The 17915-nt window shown below is 45.0% G+C and overlaps 2 protein-coding genes across 3 annotated transcripts; one reads left to right on the forward strand and one right to left on the reverse strand.

Annotated features, from left to right (window-relative positions):
* Positions 1-1319: 1319 nt before the first annotated feature.
* On the forward strand, positions 1320-10330 carry si:dkey-94l16.4 (transcription factor 20). Of its 2 annotated transcripts, none has more exons than XM_053865311.1 (6): positions 1320-1487; positions 2855-5199; positions 5738-5831; positions 5926-5975; positions 6055-6126; positions 7025-10330. In XM_053865311.1, exons 2-5 carry the CDS (start codon positions 2860-2862, stop codon positions 6100-6102), a joined length of 2532 nt encoding a protein of 843 aa, XP_053721286.1. In that variant the 5' UTR covers positions 1320-1487; positions 2855-2859; the 3' UTR covers positions 6103-6126; positions 7025-10330. The 2 variants fall into 2 exon arrangements, with proteins under 2 accessions (XP_053721286.1, XP_053721287.1); XM_053865312.1 differs by lacking the exon at positions 1320-1487 and adding an exon at positions 1719-2059.
* bsk146 (brain specific kinase 146) lies at positions 9123-17472 on the reverse strand. Its single transcript, XM_053865313.1, has 5 exons — positions 17215-17472; positions 13630-13885; positions 13364-13566; positions 12009-12200; positions 9123-11657 (listed from the first exon to the last, which is right to left on the reverse strand). The coding sequence occupies exons 2-5, from the start codon at positions 13799-13801 to the stop codon at positions 10929-10931; spliced, it is 1296 nt and encodes a 431-aa protein (XP_053721288.1). The 5' UTR covers positions 13802-13885; positions 17215-17472; the 3' UTR covers positions 9123-10928.
* Between the last annotated feature and the right edge of the window lie 443 nt (positions 17473-17915).

Raw genomic sequence — 17915 nt, forward strand, 5'->3', positions numbered from 1 at the left:
TATTATGGCAACGAAATTTTGGTCTGAGGTCTCCGGTTTCCAAAAACTATATGTCCAAAATAAATAAATGTCAGATAAATTTATATATATATATATATATATATATATATATCTCCAACATATTGTCCAACATTCAGCACTACGTTTTAGAATATGAAGCAACAGGTTAATGCTTGCAAAACTGTATCATGATCACAGAGCATTTAATCAGTTGTTGCCATATGAGGGTTAATTTTTATGTTGAGGACTTCACCCGCAATAACTGCCTACAGGTTTTACCATCACCATGTTGTCAACAATCTTCGCAGCTTACAGTTTCACCTCTGACATTGCTGTAATAAACACATGATGCGGTGCGTGAAGTGCATGCTGACCTCCGACAGCTTGCTGAAGTAGACCAAGTCAGCAGGTGAACGATGGCTTTATTGTGCCTGAGCATCTAGTGAAGAGAATAAAGAGATTTGAGCAAACGGGTGACGACCTTTATGACAAACCTGTGACGGTCGGAAGTCATAACTGCAGTTGGTGAGTTTGTTGGCTGCAGCAAAGTGGTCTGAGGGCGCCATTGACGCAAAAGGATAGAAGAAAAAGTTGTTTAAATTTTGTGACTATAACTTTTCAAGACAATTGGAAAAAGTGCCATTATATAATGTGTCTTTCTGAAGCTGCTGATCCTGCAGCGGATATGAGGAGGGATGGATCATATATTGTTTCAGTTATTATGGTATATTGATCACAAAAGCATTTTTTATTTTTATTTATTTTTTTGTTTGAGGCATAATAAGATTATAGTAACATTTAATTCAACTATTACTAGTCATGGGGAATGAAAACATATAAAATGGGGACCTAAGAAATGACAGATGATTTTCAACAGCGATGAATGAAAGTACAGTTATTATAGTTTAGATCTGGATTCATGACAACACGAGGCCCCCTGACTGCAATTTAGCTGGTATTTGGAGTTCAGAAACATGCTGCACTTGCTACAAGAATGGAAAGTGGTCAAAGGTAGGGGTTTTTCTTTCTCAAGATCTGCAATGGTGTTCACATTTGTGTTCATATTTTTGGCAAGATCAAGGAACAGGTTGAAAATGATTTATTCTTACACACATACATACACACGGATAGGAAGGGTGGACCTTGTTGTTATAATAAATCTAATCTACGTTTTTTGTACGGCTTTTAATGCACTTATTTTATCGATGAAAAGGACGATAATTTATTTCCTTGAAACTATTTGCCTACGATTTCAAAGGCGGAATAGCCGTTTCGTTTTATTTTGAAAGGAATGCCGGAAATTAAGAGTCGTTGTTTAAGTTGATGCTTGTTTTATGAGAGAAGTGTGTCTCCGGAAAGTCTATGTCCTTTATTTTAAATTGTGGTGACGTCTATTGTCAGAGGCTTTGAGTCTGGTGGCCTCCTGAAAAATATGCCGTATGACTCGAGTCTTTGACCGGACGTTCCAGACGGTCCCACCGGCCCGGGTAAGTTTTCTCTGAGCTGCCGCTCATAGCCTCCCTGTCTTTGTTCCACGCAGGCGGGCCTTGCCCCAACACTGGCTCTGCTGACACGGGGAAGCGCGCCGCCAAACTGCGTGGATAACGCACTGTAATTACCAAATAAACAGTTTATCCCGTAGTGTGGTTGGTAGAAGCGAATAGAACACAATGACCCCCAGTCGTTTTGATACAAACTTTAATTCGGCGCTGGTTTTATGACGAATGGCAGCTCAAATAAAACTGATATAATACTATTAAGGGTTCAAGTTGCCAGCATTAGCCGCAGTGACTGGGGCAGACGTGTTTCTTCACTGTTATTGGACTGATAATCTCACTTGACAGGACGAACTATCCGAAACATTCAAGGATATCATCGGTCAATTTTAAATACGAAACTATTTTGGGTTACTCCTTTCTTATTGTCCGTTTTTATAACTCAGGAGAAATCACAAAATTCACTAAGCGGTGAAGCGTAGGCAGGAATGAGAGGCCCAGTTAGCCGTTAGCTGCCGTGTTGCTAAGCTAAGCAACATTAGCGGCGGTACTAGCCCTCGGTGGTGAGTACACATCTAAGCACGCTTTGTTTTAACCAGTCCTAGTAGTGAATGCGTTTATTTTCAAGTAAAATCGGAAAAATGGAACACCTCCTATGATGTGGTGAAACACGCGAAGCTCGAGTCTCTACTCATCGGTTTCCTGCTTTTAACTTAGAGCTCCATGGTTTGAAACTTCGCAGTGACTAGTCACCGAGTGTGTCGAGATGTCTTCTTTAGTTACAAGTACGGTGCAAGAAGTGTCATTGTCGTCAAACAGTTCATTACTTGTTGTCCCTCGTTTCTGAAAGTGAAGCCTATATTCAATGTTGAGTCATTACATTTGGATTATTACTCAAAATTCGAATCCGCGCATTCAAAGTCGTATATTTCATACTGCCAGTCAAACTGGGAGTTTAAACATTGTAAATACGTTCTAGTCGATTGATTTACTTTGTTTGCTCCCTATACAATACAGACAAAAGAACCTAAAATCTGGTATATAGATCTAAGTGGAACCAAAGACTTCTTGTCTTCTTGTTCTTGTCTTCTTGTTCTTGTCTTCAGACAACTGGACTATAACCAGAAGAGCCTGTTGTGTTCTTTGTATTTGATCTCATATTATAAAAAATAATAAAGTAATTTCCAGTATGTGCATCGATTCTATTCAATATTTGGTGAAATTTTTTTTTTCCTAAGATTATACAGTTTTTACCCAGACTTTAGCTGTTGTTTAAGCACACAGGCATAATGGTGTTCATGACATAGTTAATGTCTGTTTTTAAATCTCACTCATATTTTCTCTTGGTTCTCGTTTAGCTGTGATGGAGCAGCCTCCTGGGGACCTGAATGATCTCCAACCTCAGGACGTCTCCAATACCAGCATACCAGCTGCTCTTGACCTGACAAGAAAGGCTGACTTGAACAAAACCAAGGATGCTCTCCGTGTGGTCAGAAGCCCTGGCTGGCACCAAAGCACTGGGACCAATAACACTAGTATATCCTGCTCTAAGACCAGCACCACCGATGTGGCCCTCCAACCAGCGACACAAGTTAAGCCAGACAATGCCTTCTCCCGCACTACAGTCACCCTCTCCTATGTGAGCAGGTCTCATATCTACCCCAGTGTGGACGCTCAGTCTGAAGATCCGTCTCTCTGCACTGCACCGCCCGACAGCACGGTGTCCCTGCAGTCTCCAAGTGAGGCAAAGAAGGATGTCTGTGAGAATGGGTTTCATTCTGAGCACACTGCAGGCCTTGCCATGTCTCCTGATGAGATACAGCAAACATTTCAATGGTTAAATGGTGACGAGCATCATTCTGTGACCACAGATGGGAAACACACAAGAACTCCTGAGATGGGCAGGATAGCTGGAGAAGATGCGCTTGCCAAATCTTCCAATGCGGCTCCAGCATGTTTCACAGAGAAGGATAAAAGGACCAGGGAAGTCAATGTGCCTTTGCTATCCTCTATGAACCATGACTGTGGGGCTGTCCCAGACAATGTCGCAACCAGAGAATTGTGTTCTCTTCGAAAGAAGTCCACCAGTCCTCTGGAGGACCCTCTGTCCCCATCTGCCACCCCCCTTGATAATATGGACGCCGTTTTTGTCCTGCCACAGGCATCTAGTTCACCCAATACAGTCAGCTCCTTATCGGAGACTGCAAATGCAGTCAAGGGAACCGAAGAACTAAAATCCAGTATGAAAGATGAAACCCCAGATTCCAGAATTCTGAAGAGAAGCCGGAGGCAAAAGTTGCCTTCAAACAATTTCTGTGATTTCACAGATGAAATGTTCCTGTTTGGGACTGAGGAAGAAGAACACGAGCCAAAGGTTAATGGAAATGCAAAAACACAACAGAGAAATTGGCAAGTGAAGAAGCTGCCTGTCCGCTCCGGTAGAGGGATGCGCTTAGAAACTATGAACTTGGATTCCCTCACTGTTGTGTCCCAACAAGTTCAATGTAATAAGGCTGTAACTCAGAAAAAAAGAGCTGAGTTAAAAAGAAAAACTCAAACACCAATAGAAAAGACAACTGGAATTTTGCTGACAGACACTCAAACTGACACTTTAGAAAATTCTACCTCTGATTCTGCAGTCGTCTCTCAGACAGATCAAGCTATTGCTGACATGTCCCCAAAAATGTCTCAGGTTGCTGTTCATAAAACCTTAAGGAAAGAGTCAGAATGTCTTTCAGCGAATGCCCCTTCAGAGACAGTGAGTACATCGAAAACTTCCCCAGCAACACCTCGTGCTTCTCCAAAGAAACAGTCAAAGTCACCTAGAGGTAAGGTGACTGCTCAGAGGTCCTCATCCACACCCAAGACCAAGGCTGCTAAAACTCCAAGGAGACGACGAAAGAGGCTAAAACAGAGCCCTTCCTCCTCCATGTTTGCTCCTAAGGAGCCGGACATCCAGTTGAAGTATGTTAACTTCAAGGAGGAGAAAAGAGATTATCGTTTGTCAAACTTCTCTCCATTTATTCACGTGGAACGGCGTCCCTCCTCCACATCTCTGTGTACAGTGGTCAATGAGCCTGAGGAGATGAAGCCACAGCAGCTACAGAAGAGTCAGAGGCAGCAGAGTAGTCAGGCCAGCACCTTCGTGTCTGCCACTGTACCTAGCACTTCTTGTCTGCAGCTGGGCCGGGTGTCAACTCAGGGTCAGAGCCTGCGTTCTTTTGTCTGTTGTCTCTGTCAGCTGCCTGCAAATACTATGGACCTGGGAGATCTTCTTGGCCCGTATTATTCTGAGGGATATCAGCCTGGCACCAGCACACCAGCCTGTACGCCGGGTCTCCAAGAAGACAAGGATGACTGGAGCGACTCTGACTCCTCCTACAGCTGTCTCAGCACCAAGAGAGGGAAGTGTGCTGTACCACGTGCATCAAGGCCATCCAGGCCAACCATGCTGCAGAAGCATACGGGTCCATCTCAGTTCTGCCACTTGACTCAGGATGACTGTGACAGCCCAGTGGCTAAGAGGCCCAGGACTGATGCTGGGGCTGCAGATGTGCGGGATTGGTACAGCCCACCTGTGTTGCCAATGCAGTCTTGTGAGTACTGGCTGCATGTAGACTGTGGGATCTGGGCCACTGGAGTGTTCCTGGTGAGGGGAAAGGTCTACGGTCTGGAGGAAGCTGTGAAGGTCGCTCAGGAGACTGTAAGTTGTCAGGCATATGTTAGCTCATTTATATAACGACTTTAATGATCTTAAAAGGAGCTACCTATGAAAATGATCTTCAATGGCACTGTCTATCGTCATTTGATGATGACACGTCTTTCTTTGGCACACACACACACGTGCACAATATTGGTTTAGTTTCTACACCTGCAAATCTTGTTAGATATTTTCTTATTAAGTGGGTAAATTTGGGTTTATTCATATTTGATTACCGGTATATCACCCAGTCCACAGTGCAGCGCTGCATCTATCATTTCCCACTTATATGAGCGGTTTCATTTTTCTAGTGTCGCTGTTGCAATGCTGATGTCACCATGCAAGTGAGATGAACAAGGAGTAATGACAGTCAGTACTACAGCTGCTGTCGCTGCTGTTAAACTGGATTTCCTTTGGAGACTATCACTGTAGTCTTATGTCTAAATATTGTATTCTAGCTGTGTGTTCAAATGAAGCCGCTGAGCTCAAGTAGTTTTTCATAATTTTCCAGATGATGAGATCCTTATGATATGTGTTCCAGATGTGCTCAGCTTGCTGCAGCAGAGGCGCCACACTGGGCTGCTTCTTTAAAGGTTGTCCGAATAAATACCACTACAGATGTGCTCTGCAGTCAGGTGAGTCTGCGTTATGCTCTTATATCTAACCTCATCACCACACTTACTCAACACTCCTGGGCCCACATGAGATCTGATGTTCCCTTCCTGACAGACTGCATTCTTATAGAGGAGAATTTCTCAATGAAGTGTAAGAAGCACAAGGTAGGTGTCTGCCAGCGCAGCCTTGAGAACTGTTGCCCTGTAGTTGTGCAAGGTTTATCACAGTTGTTTCTCTCCTCAGAACAAGACACTCAACGGCCCGGCAGGAAAATGCCAGAACAAGAGGTGATGAAATCAGTCGAGGCCTCTTCTGGTGAGTCACTCTGATCACAGTCAGTGGTGCAAGGCTGTTGCTCAATGTAAAGAAATGATTGACCATATCAGTTCCTTTTATCTCTTGAAGATTGATTCCTGGAACGTTCACATAGAAACTGTTGTTGCAACCAACTGGGTCTTGAACTCTTGCGTTGGACTATAATGTGCCATTATAGACTAATACAGTAGGCACGCTGTAGCCCTTTGTATTGTACACCCTTATACAGTGTATTTGATTTACTGATATGTGTGACTTGGTTTAGACGTTCTGTGGCCGGGGTGAAGACACCTGATCAAAAAAGAATTCACAATCAGAATGAGTTTCCAATCATCCACAAAAGATTACAGTTCCAGTCGGAACCCTAAAAGAGTGTGGTCATGTGTTCCAACAGCCGGTCCACAGTGACCAGAGCAAGTTCCTGTGGCGCAGCAGGACACTGTGCGGTTGCACAGTCTTGATTCATAATCAGGAGTTGGTACAGCAGTTTGCATTACAAGCTTTTAAAATATGCCCTCAAAGATCCCTTTGTGATACAAGTGATACAAAAACTCACACTGACAGGTAGAAAAAGGATCCCTGAGCCATATGGTATCCGTGAGTGGATGGAGCCTGGTGGCCTGATATACAGTGGTTAAACTTTAGTTCATCACACAACAGACATATTTAGCGCTGAAAAACATTTGTTTTTCCTGCTATTATTCACTAACATGTCAATAAAAATGGAGCTCAGAGCCCCTTCCTTCGACAAAATATGCCTTTTGTTTTATAGCCGACTGTAAATGGTTCGCACATGAAACCTTCGTGTTCTTGCCATCCCAGCAGGTGGCAGTAGTGAGACGAAGCTCTGTGAAAGGCTGATGATTTTTTTTTTTTTGCTTCTGTTTCTTCCCTGCAGACCTAAAAGATCGAGTGACGTTTTGCACCCATCCACCTTAACTCCCACGCCCCCACGGGCTGCCTGTGCGACGTATCTGATGAACTTTTATTTATACACTTACAAATTAAATAAGAGAACAATCAAATGTATTTAATTTTGGGTTATTTATTCATGAGCAGAGTGGAAATAGTTTGTACTTTTAAGTTATTGTGTACGGAACTCTCATGCCAATGAATGAATGACATTGTTGGAGACTGTAGGGTAAAACGTTGTCACTTCCGATGATGCCCAACATCGCTTGTGTTTATGAATGTATCCTGCAGGAAAGCACTTTGGCGCGAACATGTCCCCCTACGAGCTGAACATATCTGCTTCTAGGTGCTTGTTTTCACATTTTCTGCCTGACTTTTACATTTTTAAGATATTTTAGCTCTGACATCCTTTCGCCTGCCGGGGTTCAGAGGAGGGCCTGCAACTGAAGCAGCCTTTGTTTACAGGTTATTTTCATTTGAAGCTGCAAAGTTTTTGCATGCATTGATCTGGTGTTCACAGCGGTTGGGTTAACAGTGACTGGAGACAGTTGTCATAGTTGACCGGTGGAGAATTGATTTAGTGAGATGACATCATCGCTGCACTGCCTCATTTACATGACTAGCTTGGTTCACCGGTCTGAAGATGTCTTGAACAACATCCTGACTGAAATGCCCGCCTGCTGTGCTCCTCCCTCCCCCAACCGTTCACCGTACACTCTCATCTGTGCTGCTTCACCTGTGAAGAGGGAACATTAGTAGTTACCGCTGGTTTAGCTATGCGCCTCTTCTAATGGACTGGTGTCTGACTGTTATCAGGAGTCGCACCCATCGACCTCAGCTCACCTGCCAGTGTTACTGCCATCTTTGTTTTCTGTTTTTAGACGTTGAACTGAGCTGATGACACCAAATTTGAATGAATTGTTCAATTCAGATCAGTTTGCATTGCAGCAAACACAGTTACAGTGTTTTATTTTCATAGCTAACACGTTTGTGTGTTGCGGCTGTGTCGATCTCAGGGCTGAATATGAATGATTTCCTTTCATTTTTGTAATTGAAACCCAACCTGACAGTGAACACCGGGTTCTGTAAGACTCCTGACATTCCAGTGCCTCCTCATGTAACCGAGGTCATGAGCTCCTGGTTCTGCCTTTTTTTTTCTTTTAACATCTTGTTTGTTTTTAGCTTTTACATGTTGTTGGCTCCTCCCTGGTGACATCCCAGGCAGATTAAATTCTTTCATTCATTCTTCTGACTTCCAAGTGCCTGTTGTTTAGTGTAACTTTTATCTTGGAGACTTGTGGAACTCCTCGGGCTGCCCTGATGGTTCACTTACCATAGTGAGGCCTTAAGTCACGTGTCATCTATCGTTGAGTTAGCTGTTTGCCTTGAGACATCAATTCCTATTTGACTCCCTTGTCAGCCAGATTTGGACCCCTTCACCTCGACTGGTCCACCAGTCTCCCTCACAGTGGGTTCCTCGATAAGCCTCTCACACTCAACCATTAACTGACGTCACTTGTGGCCAGACTTTTGTATGGGAATAACCACACCGAACCAAACGGGCGCTCAATTCCTCATTATTATTACTACCTTCAACAACAAGTTGACTGTTTGGTTTCCAGAAAGCCACTTGTGATGTGAAAACAGCTATCCTGTCAGGGCTCCCCCATCTTGTTCTCCCCTGGAGGGGAGGACCTCTGACACGTCATCCAGATGAATAGAGAACTATTTGGGCCTGATGACTACAGCCCAAGTCAAATCTGTCAGTCATTGATTATTATTGTTATTATCTTCTTTTTTTTTGCTGTAGTCATTAAAAACAAGTATAAGGTACTTATCAATGTTAGCCATTGATTTTCAATGTATTGATTCATACTGAAATGTATGTAATGTACGAAACTTGCTATTGTTATGCCTTTATAAAAATGGTATTCACTTGCATAGACATTTGTATTTCTGCATATTTGTTCAGAAATATGAACAAATATGCGCTTCACGCCAATATGCAGTATTGACCAGTTTAATTTCTCACCCGTGCGATGATTTATAAGGAACACATTTTGGGTTTTTAGTTTTAGAAAACAAATCCAGGACCAGTAATTCTTCGACAACAATTTATTTTTTGAACAAGTGAATTTCAGTTTACAGGAAGACATTTGAATTGCAAAGACAAAAGGAGAAAGTGGTGCTCTGTGCCTTGCTGGAGAATGTACCATTTTAAATCTGGTGTCTCGGCCAGAGCCTGTTGAAAAGGAACGTTGAGGCTGCAATATAAATTTAGTCTGCGTTATGGGGGTCATGCATTTCCATAATAACATGTTTCCCGTCCTCCATGTCGGGTAGTCGAAAGACTGTGTGATGATGAAGGTGTCTGAAATATATAGAGTCTGGAAAAGACAATTTCTCAATTAGGTATCATAGAAATGTCACTATTTTGAGGTGCCTCGGGGTTCGCACGATGCCATACACACGCCACAAAACCATTGGTATAGCGTTGATGTTTAATGATTTATCATTTGGAAAGCCTTTCACTGCTTCCCTTTCTGCCACTAAAACCTGCATCACATTAAATGCTGTTTGTCAAATTCTGAATTATGGGAGCTGGCTGGAGAGGGAGGGTGACAAAGAGGTCGAGTGACCACAGTCATGTGAAGCCCGCAACAGTGCAACACAGTGTCGGTGTCAGGAAGGCTCTTTGTTTCAGTGGGAGGGTCACGATGAGGTCAGAGATGATCACAAGACGGAGTCGCCATCGTCACCGATCCAGGACTGGTCCGGGAAGGAAGTGTGCTCTCTACTGCCCCGATTCCTACACATTTTAGCTGTTGAGCGGATGTTTTTGAACTGTAGCAAAAGTGGCAAAACACCATCTTGAACATTAAGTGATCCATGTAGTCATGCTTTTTTTTCTCCAGTTTCTTAAATGTGGCAAGATGACACTACAACAATAACAGCTAACACAAACATACACAGAGGAGAAACTAATCCAGATTTTAGCCCTAGAATGTCTTGGGAGTTTCAAACAGGGGGATGTCACTCTAAGACATGATACAATAAACACATCACTACCAAATCGTTTTGCCTGAAAGTTGTTCATATGTTCTGAAAGAATCTCATGCACCACAAAAAAAACCCCTCAGTTTCAAAATCTTTTTTTCTTCTTCCTCTATGTCGGTTCTATTGTCGTATTTTCGCCTGTGAACACAAATGTGGGAGAAGTTCTTAAAGCAGCAACATACCTAGGAGAACAGCCCACAATATTCACGAGGTATTTCACTGTGGATAGTTTCACCCACAACTCAGTGCTTACGATGGGCTACATGACGTGTCTCACGTTGTCCTCCTGTGAGATCATCATTATTTGAAACAGAAAGCTGGAAAACATTTACACTTCTGCTCCAGTGAATTAATAAAAGTAGAAAACTCAACTGCCACGTTGATATGAACAAAGTTGGGGATACAAAAACGCAACTCATTCAACGGAAGAAACCCACAGGAAAAAGAAGAGGTACATTTGAACTAAAAGTGAACACAACAGTTGAAACTCACACACACACTTTTAAGTTGAAAGTCACCGCACATTTGTTTCCTGCAGCAGCTGCTAGTCCTCTGGAGTCTGGTTAGTGTCACTCTGAGGTCCCGCTGTTTTTGCTCGAGGTATTGCTCTAGAAAAAAAAGGGATTTGGGTCTTTTTTTTTGTTGGACTTAATGTGTAGCCGAAGCATCTTTATTAGTGCCCTCCGGCGTCCCACACTGTTCACGCATCATTGGAAATCTTCAGTGACATTTTGAGGGAAATTGACACTTCTGGAGGGATCTCCGTCATTGTGTGCAGACTCACTGTTCTACGCATGCACATGTGATACGAGCGCTATCAAAGAGGGCGGGGCTCAGACGCAGATTTCAATGGGCGTGGTCACGAGTACTCGCCCGCCCGGCGAGTTGTTTTCTCGAGGAATTCGGTCGTAGCTGTTGGTGGAAGACACAGAGCTGTTGGTGGAGACTGATACAAAATGTTCCATGCCTCCTTTAGCCGTGCTGACGCCTCCTCCGATGCTGCCCCTATCAGGGACCACCGGAGACATGGGAGAAAGAGGTGACATTGGGGAGAGAGGAGACAGAGTCTGTTGCTTCATCCTCTCCACCAGAAGCTCCTCTTCTTCCTCAGCAGACGAGGATGATGATATGTTGGCATCCGGATCACCTCGTCCTCCTCCTGCGCCCGCGCCATTCCTTTCCCCAGCTCCTCCGCTTGCAGCGTTGATGTTGTTGTTCTCCCCGTCCAGCATCCAGGTGTGACTGAAGTAGCCGAACACCTCCTTCACAGAGCAGCGTCTGTCCTGCTCCAGCGACAGCAGGCGCCTGAACATGCGAAGGGCCTGCTCCGTAAAGCGCCTCCACTGGGACGGTACCGTGTTTGTTCTTCTCTTCTGCCAGCGGATGAACTCCTGGTAGAAGGAGTCCATGGGCAAGGCCTTCTCCCAGGGAAAGTTGCCAGTCAGCATGCAGAAGAGCAGAACTCCGAAGGCCCAGACGTCGGTGCTGTAGTCGACGCAGAACCCCTCGTGTCGGGAGACATCGCAGAGTTCAGGGGCAGTGTAGGGGATGGTGCCGCTCACCTGTGAGGCGGAGCATGTTTGTATGGCATGAAGGAATGTACCTCTCTCTCAAACATCTAGAACTGGGCTTAATGGTACTTGTACTAATGGTACTAACAGCAATTTGTGACGTGAATGTAGTTTATCTTCAGAGGAAAACCACTAGCTCTCACTGGTGGCGACAGCTTTTACGTTACAGGTCCATGAACATTTTAGCTGCTATCAGCAATTGAAGGGTCAAAATGGATGGATAGAGCAGAGTTGGCCTGGTTCTATTTTAATGTCACCACTTGGTGCCCATCAATGCTACAGCCAGGGGTGTATTGTGTGATTTCATGCGAGGATTCAGGTGAGAAACGTTCTTCTACTCACTCGTTTAACGGGCGATCCGGCGCGGCGGGTCATACCGAAGTCGGAAAGCTTTACCTTCCGACACTCTCTGTCAAAAATGAGGATGTTTTCGGGCTTGATGTCCCGGTGGACGAGCTTCTTACAGTGGAGGTAGTCCAGGGCGATGGCCACCTGGTGGACGCAGCGCTTCGCCACTGTCTCAGGAAGACCAACCTGAACAAGAGGAAGAGAACATTCAGGAAGAGTCTCGACTCTGCGTTCACCTATTAAACAAGGAACGTCGCACCAAACTACTCTAAATGAATGACACACCATCAATGATGTGATGAGAACATCAGCTTAAGACTGAGGGAAGTATTTGTTCTCCAAAGCTGTTCATCAGAGCTTTCGTGTCCCCGCAGGGTGCCAAAACTGAATCAACATTTATGACTCAGATTTGACAAGTGCAATTACATCTGTTGAAGCTTGGGGGCATCTGCTGAGCCAAGATCTGGTTTCTACTTAGCAGCGAGGACAGAATTTAAAATACGTCTCGAGAGGCTGAGGTGAAACTATGACAGAGTTAGCTTGACTTGGGATCAAAGTTTAGAGTTTTTCTAAGCAGGGAAAGAGTTATAGTCTCCCACTGCTACATATTCCGACGTACAGTATATAAAACACTGAGCCAGCAATGCATTGTTTAAGTGACAGTCTTGGATTGGAACAAGTTGTGTTCGATCAGGGTTGCTGCTCAACTTGTAGGGATTTTACACATTTGTTCTTTAAGCTGAACTGGCAGGTGCAGTGTCTGTAGACAGAGCTGCCAGCTTGTGAGAACACTCTGGCATGACAGGCAAACAGACCTGCCCGCTGTCACTTCACATTCTGGCAGTTTGAGGCGCTGCAGTGAAGCGGCACTTGTGGGCCACATGAAGTGACTTAGCAAGCTGGATCTGGCCCGCAGGTCCTAAGTTCCACTGGTGTCCTAATCGCTTTATCTCGTGAAAAAATAAAAAAGGCCAAACAAAGGCAACACCCTGCTTCAACAACATCGCATTTTGCTTCAAATGCCTGCGCATGATCGTATTTGTCTAGCTGCGTTTCATAAGCCTTGGTTTGTGCTCTCGTGGTCCCTGAAAGCAACCAACAGCCTTCACTTTTAAATCGCCTTCTGTTACATCGCAGCGTCCAGACTCAAAATATTTGTCCGGGCCTTCAATAGTGGAATTGTTTCTACAACCAACCAATTGAAATGGATGATATTCAGCTAAGTCAGAGGCCATATATCCATGTTGTGGATCACTACTGGCTTTGGGCCTTATGGCTCTGACGTAGAGCCATATATACTGTAGTGTGAAAACCAGGCTCAGCACTGATGGAGAACTCTCCCTCATTACCTGTGGAGGAATGATATCGAAGAGGTCGCCAGCCAGAGCGTATTCCTGTGCAAACACGTAGTATTCATCGGTCTCAAACGCGATGCCAAACATGTTGATGATGAAGGGGCACGGAGACAGGTAGAGAGAGATGCTGTACTCCCGAAGAAAGGACTTCAATTTGGTGGTCTTCTTCTTCAGGAACTTCAGCGCCATCTTGGTACCTGTTTCAAAGCAAAGGAGGTGAGAGTGTAGCGTGCTGTGCCGCTGGGACAGGAGGTTCCTACCTCGAATCTTGTGGACCACCAAGTCCACCTTCCCGTAGGTGCCCTTGCCCAGCTCTCGGATGACTTCATAGTACTTGTTGACCTCCAGCCTCTCCAGGTTTTGAGCGGCAATGAGCTGGAGCTCATCAAGGATGTCCATGTTGGCTCGCGTTGTTAGTGGGGAGGAGCTCATGCTGATCAGTGAGGTGGGTGAAGTTTGAGACAAACGCTCTGGCTCAAGAGCAGCAGCAGCAGCAGCAGTGGAGAGCAGGCTTCACTATGACAGTAGAAGAAGAGAGAGACCTTTCAGGAAGTGGGCTAGAGAACAAGCGTGTCGAGACCACGCTGATGATGTGTCTGTGAAAAATGTAATACAGAGTGATGAAAATGTGCTCAGCAATCTGTCGGCACACACCAGGGGAACCCTCACCGCCGCATATCTACCTAACTTATTGAAGTTCACCCGACTGTAAGAGGCGCTGATCCAGGTCTCTTCCACCCTGGTTTGTTCTCTAATCCTGCAGCAGCACAGCCGTCTATAGTTTGGGTCGGCCACCAAATGAGACGGGTATCACTCTGCAGTGGACAGACCTGCTGAACTTTCCGAATCGGTGCTGTCACTCATGGCTCTCGGACGGTCTGGCACATGGTTGACATCAAAGTCGACATTTGATGTGATGAAAGCTCATGGTCGCCATATAAAACAAACTAGTCACTGCTATGATCATTTTTAAGGATTTAACTTTCATTCCTAATCCAGCTTTCCTCCCGATCTTTTGTGTGCCTAAGAGTCCATAAAAAAGTGATGAGTCTAAAGATTGAAGGATTTTATTTGACTCCCTCCTGTATGCCAACCACATGCAGGACACTGCTGGACAGAAACACTGGCATTTATACAAAGCAATGTAAACAACAAACCAGCCTCTATATGCTATATGCTGTACAGCGCATACACACAGGACATGGCACCAATAAAACATGAGAAGGCATGAACATGGAGCTTGGAATTTGAACGAATAATTCAGAAAAAGACTGAAACTAAAGGCCGGATCTTTAACCTGCAGTGAGAAACTATTTCCTCTCCACTCCTACACGCACACACACATCTATCCCACACTGCAGTGTAATTATTCTGTAGCATGGCTTCCCTGAGGAGCCAGCTCTGCCAAGTCGCTGCCCTCCCACTGTAGATCCTTTCACATGTGGTAGAAATAGTGAATCTTACAAATGTTATTATGTAACCTTCAAGAGAGCCGCTGCCATCTCTTGCTCAAAGAAATGAAGTCATTCCTGTTGACCGTCGCCTTACATCACACGTCCTCGCTCGTGCACGGGTTTCATTTTCACGTTTTGCTGCTCGTCTCCACTGCACTCTGGTGTCAGAGCTCCATGTTTGACTCACTGGCATATCAAGAGAACATGGAGAGATGGTTGGACAGTTATTGTTCAGCAGTACATCATGTATGTTTTTGGTAATGTGTCATCTGTCTCCGTAGGAACATCACATCGAGGAGGCCCACACAAATAAAATGAGTTGCCGAGCGTGTTTCGCTCCCTGAGCTGCTGGTCATGCTCATGAACCAGTCCCAAATATACACTGCCGCCTCTGCAGAGCTTTTCCGATCTGAATATAAATGAAATATATATTTTGCAATAATCTGAATCCTTGTTTCCTCTCGGCGCGGCCCACGTCTTCTCCCAGCTATATCGAAATAGCCCAGGATGTATTCCTCACACGCAGATATCTGTGATGTTCCACCATGATTCACAGCCACCTCGGTGCGTGTGCAGTGTTTGTCTGGTTATGTTTGCGCGACTGAGGATGTGTGATCTGTTCTGTCCTTGGAACATATTGTACCATTAGCTGCTACTGACTCATACTGCAAATAAAATAAGTGAAAAAAAAAAATCTCAACACACTCGAGAGTGAACCATGTAAAACACAAAATGAATGCATTCGTGAGAAAAAGCTATGTCGTTGGATGAGGTTCAGCTCATGCACCGATACGTGGGAGTACACTGTGCCATGTCAGCGTCTTTCTAGTTCAACACAACTCACACTGTGCGAGTCAATCACACTTGACAAGACTCACAGTTCATTCCCTCACACTAACTGAGGGCATAACTGCACCAAACAAGGTAAAAAAAATATATTTCACAGCAGCTCTACTGACTGAACTCTAGCTATGAACAGAACATTTTATTTGAATCGCAATATTGCCTGAGCAGAGATGACCCGAAACACTGGAGTGAAATGCTAAAACAGTGTTGTGAAAGAGATGATGTGATGCTCTGACAGACATAAAGACTCAGAGTAGAACTTCTGTTTTTGATGACGATAGCATTGTACACACAAAATACTGATCAAAACTGAAGGTACAAACCCATATATTGCAGAGATACAACCTAAATGTTGGTAAAACTTACTGAGATAATTTACTTTGTAAGTTATACTAAACCAAGCTCATCTTGGAATAAGCACTACTACACTAGTTAACACGTGTGGCCTGGAAATAATTTGGTAAATGTTAAAACCTAAACCTTCTTCTCGTTTCAGTTCCAGTTCAAGTCGATTCAAATAGGTGAAATGAAGTTTTACATGGCTGTGCAGAGACCATTGTTTCCAGCTGTGGTTGGGAGATGTTTTCAGAGAGATGTGACTGCTCCGTCATCCTTCAATGACTCAGAGTAGAGCAGCTGCTCCCAAGAGCCTATGTCCCCTCTGTTCCTCTTTAGCTGACGATTGAGGGCTGTTCTTTGCAAAAACAGCGTGATGTGTGCCGCCATGATAGGTGGTGTCACACAGTGTGAAACATGAATATCTTGAGTTATAGCACTAGTGTAATTCCAACAGAAGCTTGCCATGGAAGGGCAGAGCGTGTGGGTCCGGCCTGACACACTCATGTAGAGTGTACCACAAACCTGTGTACAGTTCCGTCCACCATCCAAAGTCAGACTTCACTTCAGTCAAAACGTGACATTTTTGCTTCGTCACAGGGAGCAGAAAAAAAAAGAGGTCTATGTGCAGGAGATGTGGCTCATGCTTTGTTTCACTGTCGAGTGCCAAGTGGAGCCACCGCTGCCAGCAAGACGCCCATGGGCAGCAGATGTGACCTAGATAGTGAATCTGGTGCTGAGGTATCAAACTTAAATCTCATTTGATTAGATGTGCCTGGTCCTGAGTACACACAGACACACACACACACACACACACACTGGGGACCCAATGGCCAAACACAGAATCCTCGCACTGGCGCACAATGTCAGTGGTGTGTGGGGAAGGATGTAAACATTCCGCTCCCTCTTTCTGCAGCTCTACAGCACATCACTACCTGCAGTGAACCTCAGACCGCACTGAAGGAAATCACTGTCACATCACAGGGCTGAACACGCGCGCACACACACACACACACACAACCGTCCAGCAAACACACACACGCAGCAGCGGCGTCACAGACCTTATGAGCTGACAGTGTTATTTTCCCTTCACAAAAACAACTATGCAGAAAAGGTGATGGTGTCAAAAGGACAGGTCACGTGACCAGCGGTGATCACAGCAGCTGATGTGAGTCAGGGTGCAGGTGAGGATACATCCGTTCCACTCACCATTCAGACGAGGACCATGGTCATTCAGCCGCTCAGCACTACCCCCCGATCCGTGCACATGCCCCGGCCTAAGGAGCCGAGAGGTCGCGCTGTTCTCTCTGGAGCCTCCGAGCGTCCGCGAAGGAGCCGCCGTGCATCCTGCATCTTCCTGCGGTTCTGCGTCCTATTGTCTCCGCATCGCTCTGTCCTCCAGGAAGGGAGGAGGGATGAAGGAGCTGGAGGGGGGAGAAGAACCACGGCCCCCCTTTCCTCCCTCCTCGTCTCTGGCCTGGCCAATCACAGCGCAGCTCCGCCGGGATCCACCGCTGCTCGCTGTCTCCGTACAGACTTTGCTGCCTTCACAGGCGGTGGGAGATAAGGCTGTCTGCGATGCGCAAAACAAATCCTATTCTTTTTCTTTATTTTCTGGTATTAACTGGTTTAACTCATGAACGAATTAGCGCGTGTTTAAAGTAAAACAAAAATAAATCAATAATTCTGCATTTGCCTGAAAGATCCGTCACGCGATAAGTGACCATTGCTATTTTATTCACTCTCGTCAGTTTTCACCCTTTTTTTTCCCGACAAGTAAAAGATGAAGTTTTTATTTTTTGTTTTTGCTTATGCTCCCTGAAACGTAATGTAAAAATGATGACGCAAACACGATCAAACTCTTCTCAGAGATTCCGCTCCACCACCACAAGCACAGAGTATTTCTGTCC

This window comes from Synchiropus splendidus, chromosome 5 (assembly GCF_027744825.2).
Source record: "Synchiropus splendidus isolate RoL2022-P1 chromosome 5, RoL_Sspl_1.0, whole genome shotgun sequence".
NCBI lineage: Eukaryota > Metazoa > Chordata > Actinopteri > Syngnathiformes > Callionymidae > Synchiropus > Synchiropus splendidus.

Excerpts from the sequence above, each read along its gene's own strand:
- bsk146 (XM_053865313.1), bottom strand. The coding sequence starts at position 13,801 with ATGAGCTCCTCCCCACTAACAACGCGAGCCAACATGGACATCCTTGAT. Across the intron at positions 12,201-13,363 it reads TCGATATCATTCCTCCACAG|GTTGGTCTTCCTGAGACAGT; the intron begins GTAATGAGGGAG and ends CCTCTTGTTCAG. Across the intron at positions 11,658-12,008 it reads CCGGATCGCCCGTTAAACGA|GTGAGCGGCACCATCCCCTA; the intron begins GTGAGTAGAAGA and ends TCCGCCTCACAG.
- si:dkey-94l16.4 (XM_053865311.1), top strand. The coding sequence starts at position 2,860 with ATGGAGCAGCCTCCTGGGGACCTGAATGATCTCCAACCTCAGGACGTC. Across the intron at positions 5,200-5,737 it reads TGAAGGTCGCTCAGGAGACT|ATGTGCTCAGCTTGCTGCAG; the intron begins GTAAGTTGTCAG and ends TATGTGTTCCAG. Across the intron at positions 5,976-6,054 it reads TGAAGTGTAAGAAGCACAAG|AACAAGACACTCAACGGCCC; the intron begins GTAGGTGTCTGC and ends TTCTCTCCTCAG.